At 53.3% G+C, this 26,705-nt stretch overlaps 1 protein-coding gene across 10 annotated transcripts; it reads right to left on the reverse strand.

Moving 5' to 3' along the window:
- Positions 1 to 90: 90 nt before the first annotated feature.
- Positions 91 to 24,751, reverse strand: HPS1 (HPS1 biogenesis of lysosomal organelles complex 3 subunit 1). Of its 10 annotated transcripts, none has more exons than XM_035026756.1 (20): positions 24,676 to 24,751; positions 23,099 to 23,212; positions 21,172 to 21,279; positions 16,506 to 16,643; positions 16,144 to 16,286; positions 15,650 to 15,758; positions 13,318 to 13,478; positions 12,718 to 12,820; positions 12,048 to 12,146; positions 11,890 to 11,959; positions 9,956 to 10,011; positions 8,588 to 8,755; positions 8,313 to 8,492; positions 7,305 to 7,366; positions 6,666 to 6,800; positions 6,518 to 6,583; positions 5,327 to 5,471; positions 3,139 to 3,252; positions 1,264 to 1,346; positions 636 to 798 (listed from the first exon to the last, which is right to left on the reverse strand). In XM_035026756.1, the coding sequence occupies exons 3-20, from the start codon at positions 21,277 to 21,279 to the stop codon at positions 636 to 638; spliced, it is 2,103 nt and encodes a 700-aa protein (XP_034882647.1). In that variant the 5' UTR covers positions 23,099 to 23,212; positions 24,676 to 24,751. The 10 variants fall into 10 exon arrangements, 5 of the variants coding, with proteins under 5 accessions (XP_034882665.1, XP_034882630.1, XP_034882647.1 ...); XM_035026748.1 differs by lacking the exon at positions 24,676 to 24,751 and adding an exon at positions 24,444 to 24,666; XM_035026764.1 differs by lacking the exon at positions 24,676 to 24,751 and adding an exon at positions 24,438 to 24,666.
- Between the last annotated feature and the right edge of the window lie 1,954 nt (positions 24,752 to 26,705).

Here is a 26,705-nt window from a genome sequence, read left to right on the forward strand (position 1 = left end):
TCTGAGGTGGGGCTGAGGCAGGAGTCGGGACGGAGCAGGGTGCGGATGGACCAGGACTTCTATGCACCAGGAAGAGCCCAGGAGCCCAGGTACGTTTGGCTTGAACAACAGTGACCACAACCAACATTTATTGAGCACCTGCCGCGTGCCGGGCAGCCCTCACAACCACCCTGAGAGGTAGGTGCTATCCCTCCGAACGTGGGGTAAACGGGTGTAGAGTGTCGGAAACCCGCCCAGAGCTGCAGAGAGGAAGTGGCCCACCCAGCCAAGGCAGCACCTTGCATTTGGGGAGGGAAACGGCTTCCCGAGGAAGCTCTTTCTCCACTCCAAGGAAAGCATAAAGGAGGTATCTTCAGACACCTGCAGACCCCGGGGACGTCCTGTCTCCTGGGGATCAAGGCAGAGGCAGCTCTGAAAGCAGGTGCCCCAGTTCTAACCTCACAGCCACTGTTCTTTTAAGGAGACCAAGGGACCCCCTGGCCTCCCTCCTCCCCCAAAGAGAAGGATTTGGGGGTTTGGAACCTGGAGGGGAGCCTAGTCTAGGTGGTTTCTTTAAGAGAGCCGGGGGGCTGTCCTACCCTTAGCGGCTGCTCTGCAGGGGGCCGGGCTGCACAGCCAGACTGCAGCGCCCTGGCCTAGAGCAAGGGGAGGTGGGAGGTCTCCCAAGAGCGCCGGGCCAGCTCGCCAGCCTGCTGCACCAGCACGTCTGTGGGGATGACCGACAGGTGGAGGGCCAGCAGCTCGTGGCACTTGACGGCCTCGGCCGGGTGGCCCTTGCTGTAGTAGCGCAGGAGCTTCCTGGAGGAAGGGGGGTGGGATTCAGGAGCGGGGCCCCAGCGGCCCTCCCAGACACGGGCGCCCCTCCCGCCACAGCACGAACACTGTCACCTCGTGAGGCCCCAGCACCTGGCCAACTGCACGAGGCTCGGCCCTGGGCCGTGCGGTCCACCCCTTTGGGTTCCCAGCCCTGCGCAGGGCCTGCCGACGGCCATGTCCGGGCCGCGGGAAGCCACAGAGCCGGCAGGGAAGCCCGAGGGCCCGGCACGGACGCTGGCAGGTGCTGCCAACGGTGTGGCCGCCAGAGACGGGCAGAAAGCTGGGCATGCTCCCACCCACCCCCCTCACTGAACACGGGGCTGGGCAGCAAAGAGCTTCCACCGAGGGCTTCTTGGGGGGCGTTCCTGGAGCAGGAGCTGCTCCCCATGGGGAAGTGGCACTTGCTGGGCACCCACTGTTCCCAGCAGCCTTGTGAATCGGGGTCACCTGTAGTAGTCTCCTCCCAGCACGCCGACGGAAGCCGAGTCATCCGAGAGGACGGGCACCTCTATTATCTGGAGTTTGTACCCCTGCAGAAGAGGAAGAAGGTCTTACAGGGGGAGGTGGTGGCGTGGTGGAGAGAACACGAGCCTGAGTCAGACACCATGTTCAAGGCCTGGCTCAGCCCCGCGCGTGCTGGGTGCTTGCTGCTTGGACCTCTTTTTACCTCGTTTTCTCAACTGTGAAGTGGGACTAACAGTAACCTCCCAGTGAACACTGGAGGTGATGTATAAAAAGCTCTGAGTGTCCTGCCCGGTACACATGTGGTAGTTCTCACTCCCATCAGGGCGTGGACCTGGCTCAGGGACCCGCACGAGCTCAGGAGGGCTGCCAGGAGGGCGACCCTGGGAGGTGGCATGCAGGGTCTTGAAGGGCTAGGCATTATCAAAAGGCCCAAGTCTCTGCTGTGAAAGCGACCACAATCTCCAGGGCAGGGTGAGGAGAAGGGAGACGTCCAGGTGGCTCAGTTGGTTAAGCGTCTGCCTTCGGCTCAGGTCATGATCCCGGGGTCCTGGGATCGAGTCCCGCATCGGGCTCCCTGCTCAGCAGGGAGTCTGCTTCTCCCTCTGCCCCCCCCCCCCATTCATGCTCTCTCTCTCTCGATTGCTCTACTCTCTCTCAAACAAATAAAATCTTAAAAAAAAAAAAAGGAAAAGGAGGAGAGGGAATTAAGATGCTCTGGGCAGCCACTGTGCATCGGGCACGGTCATGGGGCTCGTCTCCATGCTCATGTGGGCACCGTGGGCCCGTCCTGCGGGCGAGGAGGTACACTCAGCGTGCTAGGCGGCTGCCCAAGACGGCACAGGGCAGGCAGCCTCCACAGCTGGCTCTGCCCCCCACAGCCCTACTGCAGTCTGTCACTCCGTCGGGACAGCCACACACACAAAGCCCTGCCTCTCCCTAGAAGCTAAGGTAAAGGTCATACACACATCCTGGGCTCAGAGCGCCGACGGGAGCCTGTCTGAGCTGAGCCTGGGTTCTGGCTTCTTCATTTATGACCTTGGTGGCCCTGGGCACGGAGTTTGATCTCCAGGCATCAGTGTCTCTATCTGTAAAATGGGGCCAATTATCCCTGCCCCAACCATGGCACAGGCTGGGAGGACGGGAGGTTGAGACCCAGGAAGCAGCCTGTACTCTGGAAGGTGCTGGCCATCACTCTCGGGGCAGAGTGAAGGAGGGCTGCTGCCAGGGAGAGGGCAGGGCCCGGTGGGGGTGGAGGGGGCATGAGGGGCAGAAGAATGGACAGAGAGCTGGAACACAGACTCAAAGTGACAAGTGAGGAGAAAACAAAGAGAAACAGGAAAGAAAGAAGAGAGAGAGAGAAACAGGCAGTGAGCTCCCATGACCTGTGCTTACACTGGAGTAACAGTGAGGTCTAGAGCGAGAAGTACCGGGCCAGGAGGCCATACTGTCCTCTTCACCTTGCGCAGGTTGCTACACGGCTCTGAACCTCGGTTTATCGGCCTCTACAATGGGAACGACAGCGTGCCGTGCTCTGTAAGCGCAGCTGGCGACGCGGAAGCAAGTGCGAGCAGCCGTTCTCGAGGGGCATGCGGCCATGTGTTCGCGTGCGACCTGGACACCGCCTTGAGTGACAGCACGAGTCGTTCAGACAGCTGCTGGAGGGGTCACAGAGCGCCCCTGAACACGGGACCCCCAAGGTCTGGGTGCCCACAGCTGTGCCTCCCTGTCAGCTCCACTAGGGACGAGAAGAGATGAGAGACAGACAGACTGAACGCAGTGCAGAAGAAAGGGGTCCCGGAGTGAGCAGAGAGGAAAGCATTTCGGGACGGTCCTGCCCCGGGACCCGGCCGCACCCACCATCTCGTTCTCGAACCACAGGAAGTAGGAGAAGCAGAAGTCGCCCTCCCGGAAGAGCAGCGTGCTGTAGCCCTTCTGCAAGTATCTGCGCGCCAGCCGGATCAGACACCAGACCTGGGGACAGGCGGAGAGCGTGCTCGTGGCGGCCCCGACGGCCTCCCCAGGGCCCGCGGCGTCGGCCCTCTCCCCACAGGGGGCCCAAGGCTCAGGCTCCCGGCTCTGGAAGAAAAGCACTCAGAGGAGGAGCTCCCAGAAGGCCAGCGGCTGCTCCAGCTCACCTGTTTCCTGAGTGCCGGGCATGGCCTGGGTCAGAGCAGGGGCTCAAAAGTAAATCATTATCGGGTGGGTGGGTGGGTGGACTACCCCTCCTCAGTTACTGTGACAATAAAATACATGTAAAAACCCTTCACGTAACTTGACTATGCACAGAGGCCATAAATTAGTAAACTGATCATTCAGCCCAGAAAACAGACAAGGACGTTGTTAGGTAACACAACAGGAGACAAGGGTGTGGCCACCTGGAAACCCGACCTGCTGTCCAGGGCCACCCGCCCACCGGTCCCCGCCAGGGGTGTAGGCTCTATGCCAGGAAGGTGCTGTGGGGCGTGTGAGCACAGAGGACCCTGAGCCAGGCATGTGCTCTCTCCAGGGCTGAAGTCCCAACCAGGGCTCACCAAGAGGTCCAACAGAAACACAGGGACCGAGGGACAATGTGCCTTAGATCCCCTCGGGGACATTCTCTTGCCTAATCCAAGGGCTTCCATGCTGCCTGTGACCTGCCCGAGGGAGGAGAGCAGGGGCAGCCTGACTCCTCCATTCTCCAGGGCTGGAAAAGGCCTGATGAGCTTAGAGGAAGGCTTACATGATTCACGGCAAACCTGACTACAGCGTAATGTCTAATTACATCTGCAAGCAAATACGTGGATTTGCTGTATTTTCAGGAAAGCAATTTGACAACGTGTATCAATAACCTTAAAAACATTCCTCCCATTTGACTTAGTAATTCCATTTCTGGGAATCCATATTGAGAAAATAATCAGAGATGAGGACAAAGATGGATGCGCAAAGGTGTGTGCCGCAGAATTATTTATGACCGCGAAAGCCTGGAAACAATCTAACTGTTCAACACTGGGGAAATGGCTAAGGAAATTATGTTACATCCACATGATGGACTATTGTGGACTTGTTAAAAATCATGTTCATAAAGAATTAATGACATGAGGAAATGCATCAGATAGAAAGCGAAAACGTGGGTAAACACAATTGCATCTACAGAATGATCCAAGATTATGACCAACGGCAAAAAACTGCACAGAAAAACAATGCAAAGAAATGCAGCCAGAGAACCCCTGACAATCTCCGGAAAGATGGCTGGAGAGGCTGGTACCAGCAACTGCTCCATGAATTCTGTCGATCTTCTGAGCCACGTACCGTGCTGAGTATTTAACCTGCAGCATCTCACGTGTCTGTAATTGTTGCCCCCCGTGTACATCAACAGTAGCACCAGCTTCTTTCACAGATGAGCACACAGACACTCTGACTAAGTAATGCCCTGGGGCCACACGGCCAGGGAAAGGCAGAGCCCACCCCGCCTTTTGTCACCCTCTTGATTTTAACTATTAGCGTGTACTTTAGATGAATCTAACAGATGTTTATACTAGACTACCTACCACATGTATAGTATATAAATATACACATACTAGTTTGCCATGAAACAGTCTATTAAAGAGAATATAAGAACCCCCAGTGAATGTTTCTTTAGTACAAACCACCTAGTGTTAAATCCTGTATCCAAACTGGATAACCTTGTGTTTCTTCTTTCCATTTGAGTTCATTCAACAAATACTTATTGGGATTTATTTATGCCAAGCACAATGTTAGGCCCTGGCCGTTTCCCCCTCTGACCTCACTGCCCAGACTTGCTCCTTCAGGCACATTAGAAGACACCCAGGAAGGTGCCCCTGACATCGACTGAGGCCCATGTGGCCCCGGATGCCAGGACCCTAGAGTGACGAGGCCCAGCTGCGTGCAGACACTGACAGAAGAGTACAGTAGGGTTAAGGCGGGGTGTGCTCAAGGCCTCAGGGGAGCCCCAAGGGTGGGGGGCATCAGTCTTTCCTGGACAGGGGTCAGGCCAGCACGTCTCATCTGACGGGGGTGAAGAGGACCCGGGCCGAGCAATGGTTACCTTGGTTCTGATGAAGGTGGCCAGTGGCTCCCTGCCCAGCTCCGACGAAATCCTTTTACTGCTGCTGAGGGAAGGGGCCACCATCTGGCCGGTCGTGCGGTCCACATAGATGAAATGCACCAAGCCCGGGAAGTCTTCTAGGTAGGTGAAGGTCGGAGTTAAGGTGCTCACGAAGCCAGGGACCAGGGAGAGTGCTACTCTGTCCTCCACCCAGGCTCCGGCAAGGCTAAGCAGTGGAGTCCGGAGGCCAGGCCTGCCACGCCCACCTCTCCCCACAGCTGCCATGTCAGCCAACCTCCCCGGGTCCCTGTTTTCCCAGGCCTCTTTACCTCTGAACCCCCAACCGGGTGAAGTTCTCCTATGCAAGTACAACGGATCCCTGGACACTGGCACATCTAACCTGGGGAGTTCTAGACCCAACAGGAATAGCGAATGTTCTTTTTTCATCATTTTCACGAGGGAAGAGTTTAAATCACACACATGGTGAGGCTGGTGTGAGAGCAGAGCTACCTACCTACGAATGAGCCTAGCTGACCGGCCAACCCACACGCCTCGGCGTGGTTTTGTTTCCCTCTCCACACTTCACCTTCTGAAGCTGGAAGGTTCCCACCGGAAGGGAACAGCCAACATGGCAGGCTGGTGGCTGGTGGCTAAAAGGGGCCTCTGTCATCCCTTTCACCTGCATACTGAGACCTTAATACAGGAAAAGCTGCTTTATATAAAGTTCCAGAGGAAATCAGTCTTCGATAAAACTAGTATTCCATAATAAAAGGGTCAAACAGGTCTTGGATAGGGTTTTTTAAGGAGGGATAAACATTTTTGGCACAGGCCTTCTCAGAGCCTTCACGTCCCACTGTGTACTGTGACATCTAAGGAGGACACAGCCTCTCTAACTTACCTGACCCCAGGACCCCTGCCCTGCCTGGAATAGCTGTTACCACTTTGCTGGCTGGACACTGTCAACATAATCCCCAAAGCTTTTATGAAGTCACTGAGGGACAGCTGGGATTTGTGAAATTTCAGTCCTGGAGCATTCCTACAGACAAGACATCCATGACCATATCTCCTATTCTTCAGAGAAAAGATGCTGAGGTGGTGGAATATATCTGCTCCTTCCCAAAAGTCCAGAGTCCTGCAGAGTGGGCAGGTGTGGGGGACATACAGACACGAGGGACTTGGGCATGAGGATATGACACCATGGTGACGTTCCTCCTACTCTTCACCAACAAGAAGTCCTTCCAGTCCATCAGCTTCTCTCTGCCGGGGAAACAGGGGGAAGCGGGTGGGGTGCGGTGCCTCAGCTCCCGCTCCGGCTAGCGGGGGCCGTACCCATACTTACTGCATGATGGCCTGCACCTGGCCCTGCAGCTGCTGGGGCAGATGGGGCCCCCCCCGGCCTGGAGCCGTGGTCAGGAAGCTGAGACGGTAGATGGCACAAAGCTGCCGCTTCACCTTCCCACACGCCTGGAGCAGCCTGGCATCAGGGGAGGAGAGCATGACAGCGGGAAGGGCCCTGGAGGGGGGCTGTCCGCATGTGAGCCGGGGACTTCATCCCATGGGTCACCCCCTGACCGGTGACAGACACAGCTGCTGAAGCACACCCCTGCCCTCAGAGACACCGGAGGCAGCTCCCCAGGTTGCCCCCGGTGTAGTGCGCGGTACTTGGGTGGAAGCTCCTGGAATCTCGCCCCACCCCCATGGTTTATTTTATGGAGAAATGAGAGGAAGAGCACCCTGCAGGGCTGAGGCTGGGCGGGAACCTGAGCCCTCTGTCCCACGCTAAGTCGTCAAGGCCCTCTCCTCCACCTGCAGCCCCTCTGCCTCCCAGCCTCCCTCCGGCGTCTGCGGGCCGGACTCCGCTCTCTGGGAAGCCCCTCGCCCTCCTGAGCGCCTTCCTGAGCACCCTCTCCCTCTTGGCCTGGAGGAACCTGCCCCTCTGTCCAAATGACTTCCCCCATCCTCAGAGCCCACCACTCACTCCCAGGACGATCCAGGTTCACTCCTGGAGAAAGCCTTGCTCTTGAACTCCAGCCAGGCGCTCTGTAGGACGGGGGACAGGTTGGCTTCACGCTGACAGCCCCACAGTGAGGTCCAGAGGAGACCCTTGCGATGTCGCGCTCAGTGAGGGACCCACACCTCTCGCCCGCTTGAGTATTTAGGCTCGGCACGCAGCTGCCCTCACACAGTCAAGCTGGCTCTCTGGCAGGTCCCCCCAGCTCTCTGCACCCCGCATACACACCGTTCTCTTCAGTCAGCGGTTCTTTAAAGAGCAGTTTCTGTGCAGCAAGCACGGGGCTCACTGCCGAGCCCGCAAAGACGTGTAAACTAATGCTGTTGGAGGGACAGGCGAGGGCCCAAACAGGAGGACATGGAGCAGGCACTGGGGTGCTGAGGTGCGGCCCTAGCGAGCTCCTTAAAGGGGGACTTTACATCCGACCCCCATGCTCACCGTGATGGCCCGAGGCACTCCTCGCTCTGCCTCCTCCAACCCTTCTTCTCATTTTCAGACACACGTGTGTGGCGGCCACAGTGAATCTCGGGTCCTCAGACGACCCAAGCGCCACCAGCTGCTTCCCCTGGGTGACCTACCCCTCCTGAACTCCTTGGAGGCCCCCGGAGGAGACTGTGCATTTCTACCATCTAGGCCCCTCCAGCCTCATCTCCGACCTGGGCTGTGAGGGGTGCCGGGCGCAGGCTGCTGGCCTTCACGGTGGCGTAGAGTCAGGCTCTGCTCCTGCCACTCGCCTGCCCAGTAATCTGAGCCCCAGTTTCCTCACATAAAACACGGGAATTCGAATTCATGTTCTGCCAAACTCACATCAAAATGCTCTGAACATACTGCTAAGTTTCTGTTATCACTTCGTGATGCGGGAAACAAGGATCACGGGCCCGCGGTGGGGCCACCTCCCGAGTGTGGACAGAACAGATCTTGCCACCCCGGCCCTGCTTCTCCCAGAGGCCACTCTATCTGGCAACTGAGCCTCACCTGAATCTCTTGCCCCCCACGATTCTTGACAAACTTATCCATCCTCTGCCGCAGGTCGCCCATGAAGGGGTGGGACCGCAGGGTGCTCCCGGCCTCCTGCCCCTCCTTCAGCTTCCTCTCCAGTAGGGAAAACCCGTCCAGCAGCTGGTACAGGATGAGGGCCAGGGGGGTGCTGGGGCCCTAAGGGAAGAAGCGCAGGGCAGGATGAACAGGGGCAGCCTGCGGGAAGGCGTCCAGGCTGGGGCACTGCTAAGGGAGGTGGGGGTCGCTCCTACCTTGGTCAGGAGCACCATGTTGATGCCCGGCCACAGGGGCAGGCAGTAGGCGGTGTGGGGCACCATGGGGCAGTGGCTCTCCTTCACGTTGGCATCTAGGAAAACCCTTCTGGGGCCGGAAGCGACTGGGGAGGGAGGCACCAGTGTCTGGAGGGTGTCTTCAGCTATCTGCGGAGAAGAAGAGCTGTCTGTGGGAGGGCTGGGGTGGGGGAGCCGCCTGGCCTCTGCCTCACGCACCCACCCATGGTTGCCCATTCGCTGTCTCCCCTGTGAACCATGGGAGTAAACACTTTAGCTCCACGAAATCCAGTTCTTCAATTCCTGCGCTCTGTACCACGGCCCCAGCAGCTCCCCTGCCTCCTCGGAGCCATTCTACCTGGAGTCAGGACTGGATGGCAAGCCATGAGGAACAGGAACTGGGGTGGGTGGTAGAAAAGAGACTTAAAGGGCAGAAAGGTCGGGGGTGGGGGGAGCTCTGTCCCGGGCCTTCACTCGGACAAAGGGATGTCAATAACGCTGTCATTCTACCCACCCTGAGAACATCCGGACCGCTGGGCCCATGGGGGAAACTGAGGCGTGGAAGGACTAAATGAGCAAGACTCTAGCCTTACTAAATAAGAAGGGCTTTAGTGGGAAAAAGTAGAGAATTGAGGAAATCACCAGAGATGCCACGAGACCTTCTCTATCAGGATGGCACTGCACTGTGAGAACAGCCAAAAAACTAGCAACAACGTACTAGCTGTTGTGCGGATCTGCTAAATAAGTAATGGAGGCATGTGATGGACTCTTATTCCTTACACACTAGTGCGGAGTAAATGGAAAAATGCTTAAGGAAAACAGTGTAATGAAGGACATTAGGATTCAAATTTGGTAAAAGAAAAAAATACATGTAATGTATAAATATACATACATACATGTATACATACATATACGAACGTAAAATCAGAGAGAAGACAGAAACACCCCAAAATCTTAAGAGTAGTTAACATCTGGGGGAAGGATTAAGAGTGACTGAGCGATTTTTATTCCTTTTCATACTTTTGTATTTCCTAATTTTCCTACAATGAATATACTTACGTTCTAATTTAAAAAGTCATCACAAATTAAGTTGGACTTTCAGTCCCAACAACAGTGAGGAGGGTGGGATTCCTCAGGAATCGAGGTCACCCTATGCCCACCACCCACCCTCCTGGCCCCGGCCTCTGGGACGAGCTCTGTCCCCGCACTGACCAGCCCTGAGGTGGCAGCAGGAGGGCCGGCCCTGTGCGGAGTTACGGGGAGCAGACACCTCAGAGTCCCCAGTGTCCACCGCAGCATCTCAGATCAGCTGGTGCCCGGTGGACCTTCCCTCCCCCAGGAGGAACTCACCTGGACCTGGGCAGCATCCGTGGGTGGGGTGCCCCCATCCAGCCAGACGGTGCTACCTACAGGACACAGGTGATAAGATAATATAAATAACGTGAAAACGTGAACAACGGCTCAGCAGTGTGTCAGAAGGGGAGGGTGGGGCAGAGTACCTGGCAGAGGTGAGGGCACTTAGTAGGGGCTGGAGCAGCACTGCCCTGCTCATCTGACCCCAAGCTGGAAGTGCAGGGTGCGCTCTGCAGTCGCAGGCTAGAGCAGCCTGGGCAAGAGAAGCTCCCCGCAAGGCCAGCTGCTGGGTGCAGGCTCCTGAGGATGTACCTGGCAGTGGCGGGGCGGGGGGGGCATGCCCCTCCTTGGCCCCCTGAATCCCCTCCTTGATTCCACCCTTTCACTCCTTCAGGTCCCTCCCTGTCTACCACAGTGCCTCTCTCCCAGAAGGCAGCACACTTTATTCAATCAGCAAACTTCTACTGAGCACCTACTATGCACAGGGAATTGAGCGGCTTCCCTTTCCCAGCAGAGCTCACAGAAACTTACTGAACCCACTACATATTTGAAATATTACATGTTTGTAATAATATTGTTCTCCCTTATATTTCATTGCAAAAAGCCATCACTTGTAATCATGTCTCTCTAGGGAAGCCCGTTGATAGATACATTCTGAACACCTGATTTACAAATGAATGAGTACAACTCAAGCCATTCGTTAGCGGTGAGTTCCAGGCACTAGGAAATGGCATTATTTACAGCTCTGAGGCATAAAAACTAACCACTGAGAAAGAGGCCAGGAGGAGGACTGTGATGAATGAGGGAAGGGAGCAGTAAGAAGAAAAAGGAGCTTTGGTGATCACCCCAAAGCAGTGTCTCTTGATGTGTTCTGGGCTCACGGAGAGCTTAGGGACCAGAGGACAGCCACGGACCCCGGGGCCCAGAAGAATGTGTAAGTCTACAGGAGCTGGTGTGGGATCTCAGGGGCCCCAGGCTCCTCGAAGCCCATCCACGGACTTCAAGTTAGGAACATCTAACCCACTAGTTTTCAACTGCGGCTGCATGTGAGACCTTTTGAAAATCTTGATGCCCAGGTCACATCTCAGATCCATTAAGTCCCAACCTCTGGCACAGGCAGGCCCGGCTTCGGGAGTTTTTAAAGATCCCTCGGTAAGCCCCCCATGCAGCAGGGCTTAGAGCCACTGCGCTAACCTAGATCTGCGCCTAGGGCTGGCTCCATGCTGATGCTCACTGGCCTCACAGGGCAAGTTTCTAGACGTATTCACACCTGGGTCCCAGCCCACAGACTATAGCTTCACTGGTCTGGCTGAAGCGGCCTGGCTGGTTCTCACGTGCAGCCAGGGTTGAGAACCAGCGGCTTAGGGACACCACACAGTAAGTTCCTTTCAAAACTCAGTCCCTGAGAAGTGTCTTCTTCTGAACCCCTGGCCTTCCTCTATTAGGTGACGTGAGCCATACGATCCTTCCTTCTCCCCAGGAGCTGCAGAGGTAAATGTGATGCCCATTCAGAGGGACTACAACAGTACGGATTTTGGCTTATCTTTTTCTTCAGCAGTGTTGTCTATTGTCTTGTTAGTAACATTTTGATTATTTTTCGTTTCTTTTTATTGTTTACCCACCCACATCGTCTGGAAAAACAGGTAAGGTATAGAAACAGAATATGTACCTTTTAAACCATTATACTTGAAATCAAATGATTATTACTTAATTTTAGTTATGGATTAATTGATTTAAAAAAAAAAGGCAGAGAATACACCTATGGGAGATGACTTTTTAAATGAAATCAGCTTGTCACACAGCTTTAGGAATCATCTGAGTAGCCGAGCTTTCATTCAGGCTGGAGCTGGTGAGAGTGGGGGGGCAGAGGAGGACCTGCGGGCAGCATCCTGTGCTCCAGCCCCCTCCTCTGGCTCCTCCCCAGGCCTCACCTGAGCTGTGCTCCCCGGGAGAAGGAGCTGGTGTGAAGTACTCCTCAGGGAGGGAGAAGCTGTCCGTCTCCTGGGAGGGAGAAGAGGGCATCTTGGGCCAAGGGCTGGGAGAGCATCTCCTAAGGGCTCAACCCTGGGCCCCGCTCCCCTCCACACACAGTTGCTGCAGAACTCCTCCTGGCCTGAGCTGTGGAAGCAGGGCCCCAGGCCCGCTGCACGGGGATGCTCTGGCTGCTCCATGGCTTCCGCGGGGAAGGCTGCCATCAGCAAGGGAGACCTAGTTAGAACTCCTCCTCTGCTCACTCCTCCCCGCCTCCCCAGGGAGCCCAGCACTTCTGCCCACAGCCCTCCACCCCTGCGCTCCCCGCCACCACGCAGCCCTGGGGGGGTGTCCTCACTTTCCACCCAGGTTTCAACTCTAGGTGGCCTAGTCTTTCTCCAGAACCGCTGAAATTCCCGAAATTCCAACACACTGGCAACCAAGCCGCTGCCAATAACAGGGACGGTGTGGGCGAGGATGGTGGCTAGCACCTACCGAGCACCCCAGGCACCGCTGGCCTCTAGGTAAACTGTCCCCTCTACTCCTCCAAACAACCCTTGTCCCATTGCACAGATAAGGGAACCGAGGCCTAGAGCAGCAGGGACTCCAAAAATCTGCCCTTCTCACTGACTAAACCACATGCATTCTAGAATTCCTGTTACGTCTGAACACAGCAGGAAGCCAAAAGCCTGCCCAGAACTGTGATGCAGAAACACAGCCTCCCCAGGTGGCCTGCCCAGCACTCTGCAGGCTGGGTTTTGGAACTGCCCGGGGAGCTGGCCCAAGACCTGAGGGTCGTCATCCTCCACTGTGCTCTCGCTGGGGTAGCGATCCTGGACCAAGAGGATGAGGGCGAGGAGGTCAGCTGGGCGCAGGGAACTGGCACTGTGGCTGCAGAGAGAGCAGCCGGCTGTCAGTGCACGCTGGCGCCCCCTGCAGGTAACAGCGGGTGAGGGGCAGGCAGGTTAAGGGAGTTTGGAGCAGGGTCCCTGCTCTCAAGGAATTTATGAACGTGTCAGCTGGCTTCATTCTTCTTGGAGAAAGGCAAGGTACAAATAAAATTAATCAGTTCATTAATTTTTAAAATAAAACTTGGTGTATTAAAGAAAAAAAAACCCACCAATGAGAAACCACTGGGGACCAGTCACAGCCTATGGGGAAGTTCTAGAATTCAGATTCGGAGACAGTGTTCCAGAAAGACCTAATTCAGAGGAGGGAATGAACTGAGAGGGTCAAGAACTGAAGAGTTAAGGAGGCTTCAGGGAAGAGACGGGTCTTGAAGATCTTCTTGGCTGGGGAGGTGGTGCTTTTCAGGTAGAGGGAATAGGGACCGGGGGTGGGGGGGGAGGCAAGGGTCTGGGCCGCTGCCTGCTGGGACCAGGGCTCACCTGGAGTAGAAGGCCAGCAGCTTGGAGTGTACAAGCAGGAAGGCGTGCAGGGCCTCCTCGCCGGCCCTCTCGGGGCTGGAGTTCACAGCCTGGATGACGTGCCGCTCCAGGGCCTCTATGCACAGCTCACAGAGCTGAGGGTGAATCAACCGCTCCACAGCCTGGCGGGCAGGGAAAGGAAGCCGTGTTACCGACCACCCTCCCCTGCTCCAGGTCCTGGCTGGTGGGTATATTCGCTCAGTCCATGCTGAACGCATGCTACGTGCCAGACACTTGGGAACAGGGCGACTTGGGCCAGCCTTCCTGGGGCTTATGGTCTGGTCACTGGACTCCAGTGGGTGAGACAGACAATATGCAAGGAAAGAGACAAGAGAAATGCCAACTCTAAGTGTTGTGTAGGAAACACCTGGTACCGACTTGGGTAGGGTGTCCAAAGAAAACGTCCTTGAGGAAGTCACCTCTAAATTGATATCTAAAGAACAAGAAATCCTGTTAGAGTAGAGGGGGAGAATGCTGCAAGCCGAGAAAAGAGCATATGCAAAGGCCCTGAGCTGGGAAGACAGTTTACAGCGGTGCTGTCGGATGGATCTATAAGGTAAGCCCTATGCATAATTTAAAATTTGCTAGTAACTACATTTAAAAAGTAAAAAGAAATAGGTGAAATTAATTTTAATGATTTATTTTACCCAATATACCTAAAATCTTATCATTTCAACATACAATATAAAAGCATTATTAATGGGATGTTTGACACTCTTTTTTTGTACTAAGTCACCAAAATCCAGCGTATATTCTACATGTACAGCATAACTCAATTTGGACAAACTAGATTTCAAATGCTCAATAGCCAAATGTAGCTAATGACTACCGAACTGCACAGAATTAAATATCCAGTGCTCCTGAAATGCAAAGAAGTCCTGGGAGGCCAGGGCGCAGTAAGGGCAGAGGGGCATGAGGTGAGGCTGGGGCGGAGTCCTGCAGCGGCAGGTCATACAGGGCCTGGTCAGTTCTGGAAGGAGTGTGGATTTTAAGTTAACTGCATTAGACCATCTCCTACAAGAAGCCTTTTCCGATGTCTCAGAAAGAGCTGGTAACACCATCCCTCATGCCACCATGGATTCAGATGGGAAACCCAATAAGGCAGCACCCAGGATGCTTTATTGTGTTTTCAGGCATGTATGTACTCTCAAGGGCAGCGACGGTATCCTTACTCATCTCTGTTCCCGGGGCCTGGCACACCTCTTAGCATACAGTAGGTACTACACATTTATCAGAGCAGTGAGGGAGCGGGGTGCGAAAACAAATCCTTTAGATCTATTTTCCAGTCCACTAACTCTCTTTCTACTTATGTCTCATCTACTATTTAAACCATCCTTGAGGTTTTTATTTTAACAATTATGTTTTTATTTCTTAAATACCTATATGGGTTCTCGTTTAGCTTTTATGTCTTTAAATATTTCAGAGTTATTTTATGTTCTGGACCTAATAATTCCAGTATATCAAGCTCCTTGGGATCTAAATCTATTGGTGACTGGTTTTCCTCTCACTCGTGGTGGCTCATGTCCTTGTGCGTCTGTCAGTTCTGAGCTCCTATTTGTTTGCTCCGAACCTGTCCTCTAAAGCAGTAGCTTTCAAAGTGCAGTTCCTGGACCCACATAATCAGCTTCACCAGCGGACTTGTCAGAAATGCAAATTCTAGAATCCCCAGACCACCCCCACCCATGAGAAAAGTGAGGCCCGGCAACCCTTATCTCACAAGCCCTCCAGATGATTCGGATGTACCCTGAGGGTGAGAACCGCCACTCGGGAGGAAATCTGTGTTTGTCTCTACCGGGAACCAGCAGTGGTACCTGCAGCGACCACCTGAGCTCCTCCGGCCGGGCCTTGGCGCAGGGATCTCGGGCTCAGCCCCAGCTGCTGAGGGCCTAATTAAGGCTCTGATTGCACTCAGGCCTTCCTGACTTTAGTGCTGCTTCTTTTTCACTACTGTCCATGCTAGTTTCAGCTCAATATAATTTGGGGGGGGGGGGGGTGGCGATCAGAATTGAGGGAGCTATCTTCAGAATTTCCATAATTTACTGTGAGCCCCAAACTGCATTAAAAAGCCTGTTTTATCTAGGATCTCACTGTTTTATTGTAGGGAGCCCCATCAGAGTATCGAACCCACCATGAGGCCACAAAGAGCAACCTTCTAAAGATAAGAGTCTGAGGGTCTATGACCTCACTCACGACGTGGGGGGTGGTGTGTGTGTGTCAAAACTTGGCCTTAAAGCTCCTCAGCCCTCTGACCTGACACCCCTGTGGCCCGAGGCCTCCCGTGCCCAGTAGTCACCTCCACAGCGAAGCACTGCTCCTGCTCCCGCAGGCGGCTGTACGTCCACAGCAGGCTCTGGAAGTGCTCCCACACCTGGATGCGCCGCTCAAGGTCCGGGGGCCGCAGCCTGGGGGCAGAGCAGGACAGACCCTGAGAAAGCTGCCTGTCCCCACTTTCAACCAAAGGAGCAGAGTTACCGTCAGGGCTGGGCGAGCTCGTGTGACTTGAGGCGACAAGCAGGAGAGCCCTCTGAGCATGGAAGGGCTGGTCCAGGCTGCGCCCTGGCCGCGGAGGGGGACTGGCACAGAACCAGGAGGTAGGCGCCTGAGCAAACACTTCACCTCTCAGTTTCCTTCATACACGGACATACGACACGAGGTCAGCTAGAGAGTCTCCAGAAAGGAGCCAGGGGTGGAGTACGAATGAGCAGCTTCACAGAGGCCGGCCACCTGCTGCACGGCCCGACAGGGTGCTTGGCAAAGGACCCAAAGGGGACCGAGACGAGGACTCACTCCTTTCGGATGAGCTGGCCATCCATGGTGACCAGCCCGAAGTGCACCTCGAACAGGTACTTGAGCACGCACAGCTTCTGCCGCAGGTCACCCTCGCCCTCCATGTGGTCTCCATTGATGGCAATGAACAGGCATTCTCCAAACTGTAGGCGGAGGGGGCTGGTGTGAGCCAGCCCCAGGGGACCCCTCACCTGGCCTGATCCCGGAGGAGATCGAGGGGGGGCCTAGGTCCCAGGGGATTTTGATAGGGCGGTTTCTGCTTTCTAAAGGAGTCTGAAGTTCAAGGTAAGGGCGAGGCATGTGGACAGACCGCCCACGGCACCGAGGGAAGAGGAACATGGGCTCAGGGGTTACACACTCACCAGGTGAAGGACGTACAGATAGTTGCCATTTTCCGTTGAGAAGCACGTGTATGAATCTGAGAGCTTCTCCAGCATGGTCATGGAGGAGATGATGACTGGGGCCAGGAGGGTGCTGAGCTGGTCCTCCACGGGAGGAAGCTGCAAGAGGGGAAGAAAGTAACAGCACTTGGAGTGCCAGACCCTGGCGACAAAGGAATGGACAAAACCCAGGCCTCGCTAGCAAGGGCGTCCGTAGTTTTAGACCTGCCTGGAAGGTACCACCACCCTGACAGGAGGGAGGCAAGAGGAGACTGCCCCCAGCATCTGGGTGCTAGTGAGAAAAGGCTGGGAGGGGTCGGCCAGCTACCTGTGCCGTTCTGCCTCCAAATCCAGAAGGAAACATTAAGGACTTAGGCCACATCTCCACAGTGGAACGTGTGGGGCATTTAACGGAGCACTGACCGACTCTAAGGAAGTTCTCTACGTGTCCTAAAGTCCATGCTTTTTGTTGCAGTTAGGTCTACTTCCGGGGAATGTATCCTAAGGACAATGATCAAGGATAGGGCAGAGATGCGCACAAAGATGCTCACTGCAGCATAACGTACAGCAGCAAGCAACCGTAAAAACCTGAAATGCTCTGCACCAGCGAAACAGTTAATAACAGCTCAGCTAAATGACGGAAGAAGGCAAAGCCACCTCAAATAGGGGAATGTTTCAATGACATGGAAGATTCTTCTGATGATATGTTAATAAAAATTGTTGTGAGTAGTATTTTAAAATGCACAGAAAAAAACCAAGTATTGAAAATATATTAAGAAAGTCAATGCAATGCTGCTAAAGTTATTCCTTCTGGCTGAGAGAGTATGAGACTTCCCGCACTTTTTATGCTTCTGTAGTGCCCCTGTTTCCATAACAAGCCCACCTTCACTTTTAGGAGCTCTTCCTCCAACCATTCTCTCCGCCCTCCAAAATCAGGAACAAAACAAACAGAACCAAAGAGAAACTGGACAAATTTGCTGGCACCACTCAAACCCTCTTCAATGGAAGGGGAAAAGAGAACAGCTGATCTTCCCTACGCTGATCTTGGAAGACTTGACTGCAATATGGAGAAAGCCAAATCCCGACTTTGAGCTTGTGAAATCTGAAAGGAGACGAGTCAGACCTTGCCTTGAAAAGAAAAATAGGCAACCAACCAGGGGCAACGTGCAGCATTTACAACAGGAGCGGGACGCAGTGCTGTGGTGAGGATTTCCTTCCAACTTCCTCAGCGCTCAGGAGCCGAGGTGGGTCCAGCTTTAGCAGTGGTTCCTGCCCACCCCCTGGGCCCAGCTCAGATGGCCCCTCTCCTGACTATCTCGGCCACCCTGCCCCGTCACTCCTTACCTCACACCGTTTAACTTCCTCGGCACATTTAACATTCCCTGAACTCATGTGTTTATTTCCACCCCGTTCACTGTCTTTCCTCCTCCCTCTGCAGCCCTAAGTTCCGTGACAGCAGATCATGTTGTTATGGTCACTGCTTCACCCACTGCTTCACGCATAGTAGGTTCTCAGTTAATATTCATTGAATGAATATCCCTCCACAGAGGCAAATGTTTGTTGAACTGCTCATGTGCCACAATTTTCTTGAACTGTCACAAACAGATTATGTTAACAGAAAGTCACTTAAAAATCTAGATTGTGTACAGCAACTCGTTTTTTAAGTAGTGGCTTTTTCTGCAGGTGTAGCGAGTTTTTTTTTTTTAAAGGTTGGGAAGATGAAAATATTTGGCATAGGCAGAGTGTAAAGGAATTACTATTACTTGGAATTATAAAGTGGTACATTATCTTTGAATGGCTTTTGAATCAATGTTTCTATTTATAGGAAATTATCCTAAGGAAATAATGAGATGTGGGATCAAATTCAAGCATAAATGTTCCCTACAGCAATAATTTTAGCAAACTAGAAACAATATACATGTCCAGTATGGGAAAAATGGTCAGATAAGTGGTACATTTATTTATACACTGGAATATAATGCTTCCATTAAGATTTATGCTTTTGAGAATATTTAACAAAAAAGAATAATGCTTTTGATATAATGGCAAGTGGAAAAACAGAAACTAGAACTGTAAATGTGGTATGATCCCAACTACATATAAAAGATAAAGACCCAAAGGAAATATATAGAAGAGCTAATGGCTCCGGTACTAGAATTATGGGTCATTTAAAAACGATTTCTCTATATTTCCCAATTTCCTACAATTAATTCATGTTTATAGAATCGGGGAAAAAAATAAGTGTTGTGTACATAAAAATAAAACTTTAAAGACATTTTTTCTTTAGTCACTTAGGAACTGAAAAATCAGGATTTTGTTCCTTTATAAGGCTTTCAATAAAGAAGATAAACACCAAGAGATAACTTGCTTCTTTTGCTTGTTTTATTCATTCATTCACCAATATACTGAGTGCCTTTCTATCAATATTATGGCAGGTTCTGGGGATACAGAGGTCTACTGATTGTTGGCTTCTTCAACTGACCTGATTGAAATAGAAGTTTAAGAACAAAAATATTAAAACTTTATGTATTGGGGTGCCTGGGTGGCTCAGTCAGTTAAGCATTCGACTCGTTTTCAGCTCAGGTCATGATCTCGGGGTCCCGAGACTGAGTCCCGTGTTGGGCTCTGCGCTCAGCAGGGAGGCTGCCTGAGATTCTCTCCCTCTCGCTCTCCTTCTGCCCCTCTCCCCGCTTGCACTCTCTCTCTAAAATAAATCATCTTTAAAAAAGAAAAAAAGAACTATATGTATTGACTGCTAAAAATAAAGAAGCCTCATAGATAGACTTATTTTTTAGCTTAAAGAAAACCACTAGAATGTCATGATCTCTGCTGATATCTTTATTCCTAAAGACTGTGACAAGAATATTGGTGATGTTGGGTGGATTAAGCTGCTCATGCAGAACTGGCTCAGCTGGTGATCACGCCCAGTAGAGCGAGAAGGGGCTGGCAGGCCACCCGTCAGGGCTGTGGCAGAAATGCCAGAACTCTCTCTACTGCTTTCCCTGCGGAAATGTTGAATCCAAAATTCATCTGGAGAAAATCTTCAAAATAAATCACTCCTTTCAAACACAGAGTAGAAATTATGAGTGAAAATGACAACTATCTCCGAGCTGTAATATTTCAGGGTCACTCTGGATGTCCATACGCAAAAGATAAACCTTCATCCATACTTTACATCATATACAAAAATTCAAAGGGGATCATTAGACCTAATATAAAAGCAGAAACTATGAAACGTCCGGAAGAAGATAGAGGGAAAACTCTGTGATCTAGGGTTGGACAAAGATTTCTTAGATATGACACCAAAAGCATGATTCCCTAAAAGCAAAAAATGGATACACTGGAGTTATCAAAATGAAAAACTTCTGCTCTTTACAAAATACCGGTTAATGGAGGGGAAGACAACACACAGACTGGAAGAAAATATTTGCAAAACACTTACCGAATAAAGGACTTGCATCCAAACTACGTAACTCTCTCAAAACTCAGTAAGAATCCTAAGAAATCACCTACCCAACAAAAAGATGGGCAAAATGTGAACCGACTTCAATGAAAAAAGACACAGAGGGCAAATAAGCACATGAAATGATGTCAAAATCATCAGCCAATAGGACATGAAAATTGTAAGACAATGAGATTCCGAGAGACACCTATTAGAATGGCTAAAATTAAAAAGACCACAGCAAGTGTTAGCGAGGGTATGGAAGGGGAAGTCTCCTACATGCGTAGTGGGCTGGATACGCTACAACCCCTCTGGCCCAGTCTGGCAGTTGCTTACAAAGTTTAGCATATACCTCCACAATCTAGCCCTTCTAGCCCAGCTACTGACCCAAGAAAAGTGAAAGGCGACGTTCATACAAAGACCTACACACGAATGTTCATATCTGCTTTATTGGGAAGAGTGAAAAATGGGCCACAGTTCCCATCAACAGGCGCACGGACACACCAACCATGACACGCCGATACCACAGACGACCTCCCGCCCAGCAGGGACAAGGAACACACTACTCCTACCTGCTGCAACATGGATAAATCTCAAAATTATGCTGAGATAGAAGCGAGACCAAAACCACTTTGAGTGTATACTGTATGACTTCATTTACCTAAAAGCCTAAAAAATACAAAGTCCTCTCTTGTGACAGAAAGCAGACTGGTGATTGCCCAGGTTGGAGAAGATGGGGGAGGGGTCACAAACTTTCGGGATGACAAATGTATTTTACTGATTGTGACAGAATCACAGGTGTGTGTGCGCGCGTGCACACGCACAGCTCAAATCGTACCCTTTGAGAATGTTCAGTGTACAGTACGTCCATTATACCTTAATGTAGCCGTTTAAAAAACTGATGTGTTAAGCTTATGCTAAACTTTTTAGGGAGAGAAAACGAGGACACCAAATTTCTCTGTTGTGGGATTTAAACTCTACCTCCTCCTCCTGCTCTCATTTAGCCTGATGAGCCCTGGTGGAGTAGGGGTGAGCTCACTAACTCGAGAGCATCAAGAGGCCAACTTCTGAGGATGAGCAGCTGGGTGCGCAGGGCTCTGGACCGCACGCACCACCCTGTTAGTTCCTCAGGCTGGGCCAGGAGCGGGTGGGCAGGTTCTCCCTGTGCTGTTGTTCCCTCCCAAACCCCTCCTGCCCTGCACTCACCTCTTCTCCCTCAAACCCGAACTTCAGCCGCAGACTCTCGGCAAACTCCTCGTCTGCCCAGTAGAAGAGGACCTCTGCACCTTCTGTGGCCACTAAGACGCACTTCATCTGCCAGGGAGAAGCAAGGTCAAGGTCACCTTCCAGCCTCTTTATCCGGAAGCTCAGCCCGAGTAACGAAGAGGATCATAACCCCAGCAAACACCTACTGAGCCCTCACAGGGCCCCGGGCTCCAGGACAAGGGCCTTCCTGCTGTTATTTTGTCACACCCTCACAACCAGCTGAGGAGGTAGGGATCTTTAGTTACTCCCACTTTCTAGAGCAGGACTTAGCACAGCTTGGAGCTCCTGGGATCTAAACCCAGGCCTAAGGCTGGGGCTCTTGCCTCTGTGTTTTCCAGCGCCTCTTGCCAGATCGTCAGACTCATCATGGGCCCACCTACACCGAGCATACGGAAGGACCCCACTCCTGATCTGGACAGAGGATCAACTGCCCAAGAGGGGCAGGCAGGATGGTGGCTCATGGCCCTCAGTGCCTGGTCTAGGTGGAGGGAGGCTAATGCACCTCTCTCCAGGCAGTTCAGAAACGTCTTTTTCCTCAAGGCAAAAACAGCTCCAGAAGACAAGCTTCAAAGCCCCTGGGAGTGGGTTCAGCATGACATAACGTCATTCACGAGTTCCTTATGCTCTGGATGGAAACAGAGGCTGCCTAACCTTATCCACAGTTCACGCTCACACTTTTTTGGCTTCCTCAGCCACATCCCCCTGGATCTTTGGCCCTCCCAAACTGCCTTCCCCACCACCCACACATGCACCTTCTGTGCCACATATTTTAATGCCTGATTATACAAAATGTGTCTTATTATTCATCAGTGGGGAGAGTCTTAGCCCAGAGCGTCCCACACTGTGCCTTTCATTCCCCGGGAGGTGGGGGGGGGCAGCAAGACATTGATCCTCTCAACCCAGGGGCAGCCTGACCAAGCCAGGTGAGGTCCAAATTCTCAGGTCAGCTGCTTGCAGATGAGAAAACCCCAGGCAGGGGCTTCACATCTCTTGTACCTCAGTGCACCACACGGACAAGATCGCTGTACATGTGCCGAGACATGATAATGACCAGAAAACTCTACTCTGACTGTCCCCTGTGGAGATGTCCAGTTTCAAACAGGATCACAGCATCTTAAGGCCTCGGACTCAGTGACATTCTTTGGGATCCCCTAGGCACCCAGCTTGGTGGCCCCACTTACTGAATTCCTCCCCAGTCTCCGGCGGGGCGGGGGGGGGGAGTTTATCAACTCTAACTCCGAGCACCTGGCCTCAAGGTGGTTCCTCGACAGTGAACAAAGAATGCAGCCTATTCCCATGGAATTGCTCAACACCAGGCAGAGATGGGGAGAGCAAACGAGTGTGAAGCAAAGGCTGCTGGCTGAGGGCAGGTGATGTGGAAGAGGCGGCTCTGGGACTCCCAGGTGAGTGTGACAAAGACAGGGGCTCGAGGGGCAGGCCTGATGGGAAGGGAGCGTGTGTGGGGGGCAATGGTGGGCTACAGCATGGAGGGTGGTCAGCAGCGGACAGCCCTCTGTAGGGTGGGAAGGCTGTGGGGAGTGACGTGCTGGGCGCAGGTGGGTGAGGTTAAGGACCCTGGTGTGACGTAATGGGGGCCCACTCCTTGGGCGGAGGCCAGGAGAGGAAGGGGCCGATGCAAGAGGTGTAGCTTAGGGTGGTAGGCCTTGATGACGGCCCGGAGGCAGGGGAGGAAGGAGCAAACAGGCAAAGGTGACATGAGCAGGCAGAGCTGGGGCAGGGGGTGGGGGGGACAGGGAAGGCTCAGTCCGCTGCCTGCCCTGGTGTGTGCCGCCCGTTGCCCCAGAGCAGCCCCAGAGTGGGTGCCGTCTGCCTCCGCTCCGCCCCCAGGGCAGGCAGGATCATCCACCTTGGCAAGGAGCACCGCGGAGCCCGCACACAGCCGGAGGTTCACAAGGCTGCAGGAGGCACACTCGATGACCAGCTCACGGAGAGCAGCACGGCATCTCGGGTCCTGCAAATGCTTAACACAGAGAGGTCATGAGGGCAAGCAGAGCCTCTCATCTGACTGCTGTCCGTTTCTGGGAGTACCAGCTGACGAAGGACTCAGCGGTCACATGTCTCCCTCCGGCCTTAGGCCGTCTGCTCAGAACATACACCCCACAGCCAGGAGGCGCGGGTGCCCTGTATCCCTACCCCCGCACTCCCCCCAACACGAACCCGCCAGCACAGTCCTTTCCACATAGCAGGGGCCCACAAACATTAATTCCCACCTCCTGTTTCCTTCCGGGCACTCTCATTTTACCGTGGGTCACTCAGAGCCCTGGTGTGGTCAGCAAACCCGCCCTGAGCAGCCCCAACGGGCTTGCTAGGAGTGACTGGGGAGACAGCACGGCACACCCCAGACCCACAGGGAAGCAGGCCCAGAAGGGAGGGGACATCCTGGGACGATGAAGGAAACCAAAAAAGGCACCAGGGACCTGGTTCTAGTTTCGACTTGGCCAAGGCAACTCTGTCTCAAACCCCTGCTCTACTTCCCTACAGGGTTAAAGGGAAAAACAGAATAACCAGGCGGGAAGCACTTAGCAAACTCTGCTTTCTTACACAGAAGTGGGCTTCCTTTCCCTTGTTATTTCCCAGCTTCCCTTTGTCAAATAACAGGGTGAACTATACTGGCTCCAGAATCATTCACATTTTGATGATAAAAGGCAGGAATAACATAAAGCTGTAACCTAACTCGGAAACCAAACGTCGTAAGCAAATAAGAGGCAAGAAAGGATAGCTCAGCATCTTTTGCAGCGTAACTGAGACTAGCTACATGACCGGCACGACCGGCCTTAATGACCTATTCCCGGAAAAGTGGAAATGCTTTGCAGTGGACATTAGGTTCACTGTTGTTGGGAAGCGAACCTTGCCGGTGGTGTCATTTTGTGATTTCCCTGTTCTCTCTATCCTGCTCTCAAGAGGTCCCACAGGCCTCACTGGAGCTCCAGATGGCGCGGGGCCAACCTGGGGAAAGCCCCCGGCCCCATTTTCACCACCTGCCCCAGCGAACGCCCTCAGGCCGCCGCGCCGGCCTCCCAGCAGCTCTGTTTCGGGCGCTCGGCTCCGTCCGGGCCCCGGCCTTGCCCCTGCTGGGCTGGACGACCCGGGAGAGAGAATCCGCGGGGCGCCCGCCCCATGGCGCCTTCCTGTGTGCCCCGCACTCCACAGTTTATGCAGCACCCCCAAGCCCCCGCGAAGCTCACAGCTACCCTGGGAAGAAGGCCCGGCTGGGGGCGCCCGCCCCATTCCGTGGCTGCAGAAACTTAGGCTCCGAGAGGTGAGGCGGCGGGCCCCGGGCCAGACGGGCGGGCTCTGTGCGGCCGAGGTGGGGCCCGCCCCCACTTCCGGGGGGGCCGCGCGGGGTGGGGGAGCCAGGAAGCCCCGCCACCCACGGAGGGGCCGCGCGGGACGGCGCTCGGACGGAAGGCGAGGCCCACGTACCGCTCGCCGCCCTACACCGCCCAGCAGCCCGGGCCTCGCGGGCGCGCTTCCGGGTGCGACCACGTGACCTCTCGCGTCACCGCCCCGCCCGGAGGAGGGGCTGGAAGGCGGTGCGGCCTCCGAGGGTTCGAGCCCGTCCCCCGCCCGGCGTCGCCTCTGCCCGCGGGGCCCTTCGCTCCGCTCGGCCTCCCGGCCCGGCGAGCCGGGCTCTTCCCGCTCCGCGGCCGCATTCCTCCTGTCGTCGAGGAGCGCGCGGAGGCCTGCGCAGTTGGGGGGTGCTGCCCGCAGCCGTCAGGGGCACCTGCTGCGTCTGCCGCTGGGCTTGCCCCTCCGGGGCTGTAGCTCTAGTGATTCCCCACCGAGACACTAGGGACATGTCCCTTTCCGCCCCGCTTCACACGGGGGAAAGCAAGGCCCCGAAAGAAGAAATAATTTGCAGAGGGCCCGAGTTAGGATCAGAGCCCAGGTCTCCTGGCTTCCCCCGCGCGGCGCTTTCCCACCCTCTGGCTTTACCTGCTGAACCGCAGTTCCCGAACGAGAGCTGCCCCCCGTGACTGTTTTCCGTGGCCTGGGGAGAAGACAGCCCGCACAAGGGCCCGCTTGGCCCCACTGTGCTAACGCTGGAATTTCGTTATAAAGGTTCTCCGTCCATTTGGGAGGCGGGGTGCACATGAGGGGCTTTGTTTAGAACCCGTGTTTTCAAGATTTTCTTAAATTGTGTATTTGGAGTGGCTGAAGTGCGGGGTTGCTGATGAAGATCATGGAAGGGAGTAAATCCCCTCCCAGGTCGCCCCTCAGTGCCTTGGTGCTCCCTGGGGGCTTTGGGAGCAGCTCAGCGGAGGATGAGTTGTGGGGACTGGTGGGGCCCAGCAGATTGCACACCCCCTGGGGAAAGGCAGGGACCAGGAATTAATGGCCCCACCACCTGCAGACAAAGCGAGCATCACTACCCCCCCCCCCAAACTGTTCCCTCCCTCCCTCCCCGCTCACCTTAGGGTCCGCACCTTCCAACTCCCCAAGTGCTGCACATACCCGCTGCGGGCATCGCTCTCTGCAGCCCACAGTTGAGCTTGGTCTGGCTGTGCGCTCTTCATCCTGCTATTTTTCACTCCGCTTGTTTCTCTCCTATGTCAGACTGTTCATAAGCATGAATTTCAGTGGTTGAATAAATTCCATCAAATGGATATGCTGCCCTTCTTCTCTCTGACTGCTAGTAGTTTCCAGTTCCCACCAGCAGTGTAGGAGGGTCCCAAATCTCCACATCTGCGTCAACACTTGTTATCGTCTGTTTTTATTTAGCCATCCTAGTGGGTGTGAAGTGGTATCTCCTGATTTCCATTTGTGTTTTCCTGATGACTAATGGTGTTCAGCATCTGTTCATGTGCATTTTGGCCATTTGTATATCTTCTTTCAAGAAATGGCCATTCAATTCCTTTGCCCATTTTAAAATTGTCTTTCTATTATCAAATGGTAAATTCTTTATACTGGATACAAGTCCCTTAGTAGATCTATGGTTTGCAAATTTTTTTCCTATTATGTGGGGTTTTTTTGGTTTGTTTGTTTATTTTTGCTTTCTAAATGGTATCACTTCTGGCACAAATGTTTTCAATTTTGATTTAATCCAATATACCCATTTGTAATGCTTTTGTGTCAACGTAAGTTTTTATTTTACTTGGGTAAATATTTAGGCGTAGGACGGAGGGGCTGTATGATAAGTAACCGTATGGTATGGGCTGTATGGTAAAGTGCCTGCACTATTTTATACACCCCTGGCAGCACTGAGAGTTTTCACTGCTCTGTAGCCTCCTTAACACTTGACATTGTCCTTTTATAATTTTAGCCATTTTACTAGGTATATTGTAGTATCCCACCCACTGGGGTTTGAATTTCCATTTTCCTAATGACTAATGACGTTGAACTTCTTTTCATGTGTTTATATGCCATGTGTATAGTGTTCAAATCACTTTCCCATTTTAAAATCGGATTGTTTTTTCTTGTTATTACTTATATGATTTCTTTATATATTTGGG

The sequence above is a fragment of the Mirounga leonina genome, unplaced genomic scaffold (assembly GCF_011800145.1).
Source record: "Mirounga leonina isolate KUSES-001 unplaced genomic scaffold, KU_Mleo_1.0 Mir_114, whole genome shotgun sequence".
Classification (NCBI taxonomy): Eukaryota; Metazoa; Chordata; class Mammalia; order Carnivora; family Phocidae; genus Mirounga; species Mirounga leonina.

What these genes read in the sequence shown, in the direction of transcription:
- HPS1 (XM_035026739.1), bottom strand. Translation starts at nt 21,279, where the DNA reads ATGAAGTGCGTCTTAGTGGCCACAGAAGGTGCAGAGGTCCTCTTCTAC. An exon ending in GGCCAGCTCATCCGAAAGGA is followed by an intron (nt 15,759 to 16,143) that starts GTGAGTCCTCGT and finishes CTCTGCCCCCAG; the next exon opens with GCTGCGGCCCCCGGACCTTG. An exon ending in AGCAGTGCTTCGCTGTGGAG is followed by an intron (nt 13,479 to 15,649) that starts GTGACTACTGGG and finishes CCTGCCCGCCAG; the next exon opens with GCTGTGGAGCGGTTGATTCA.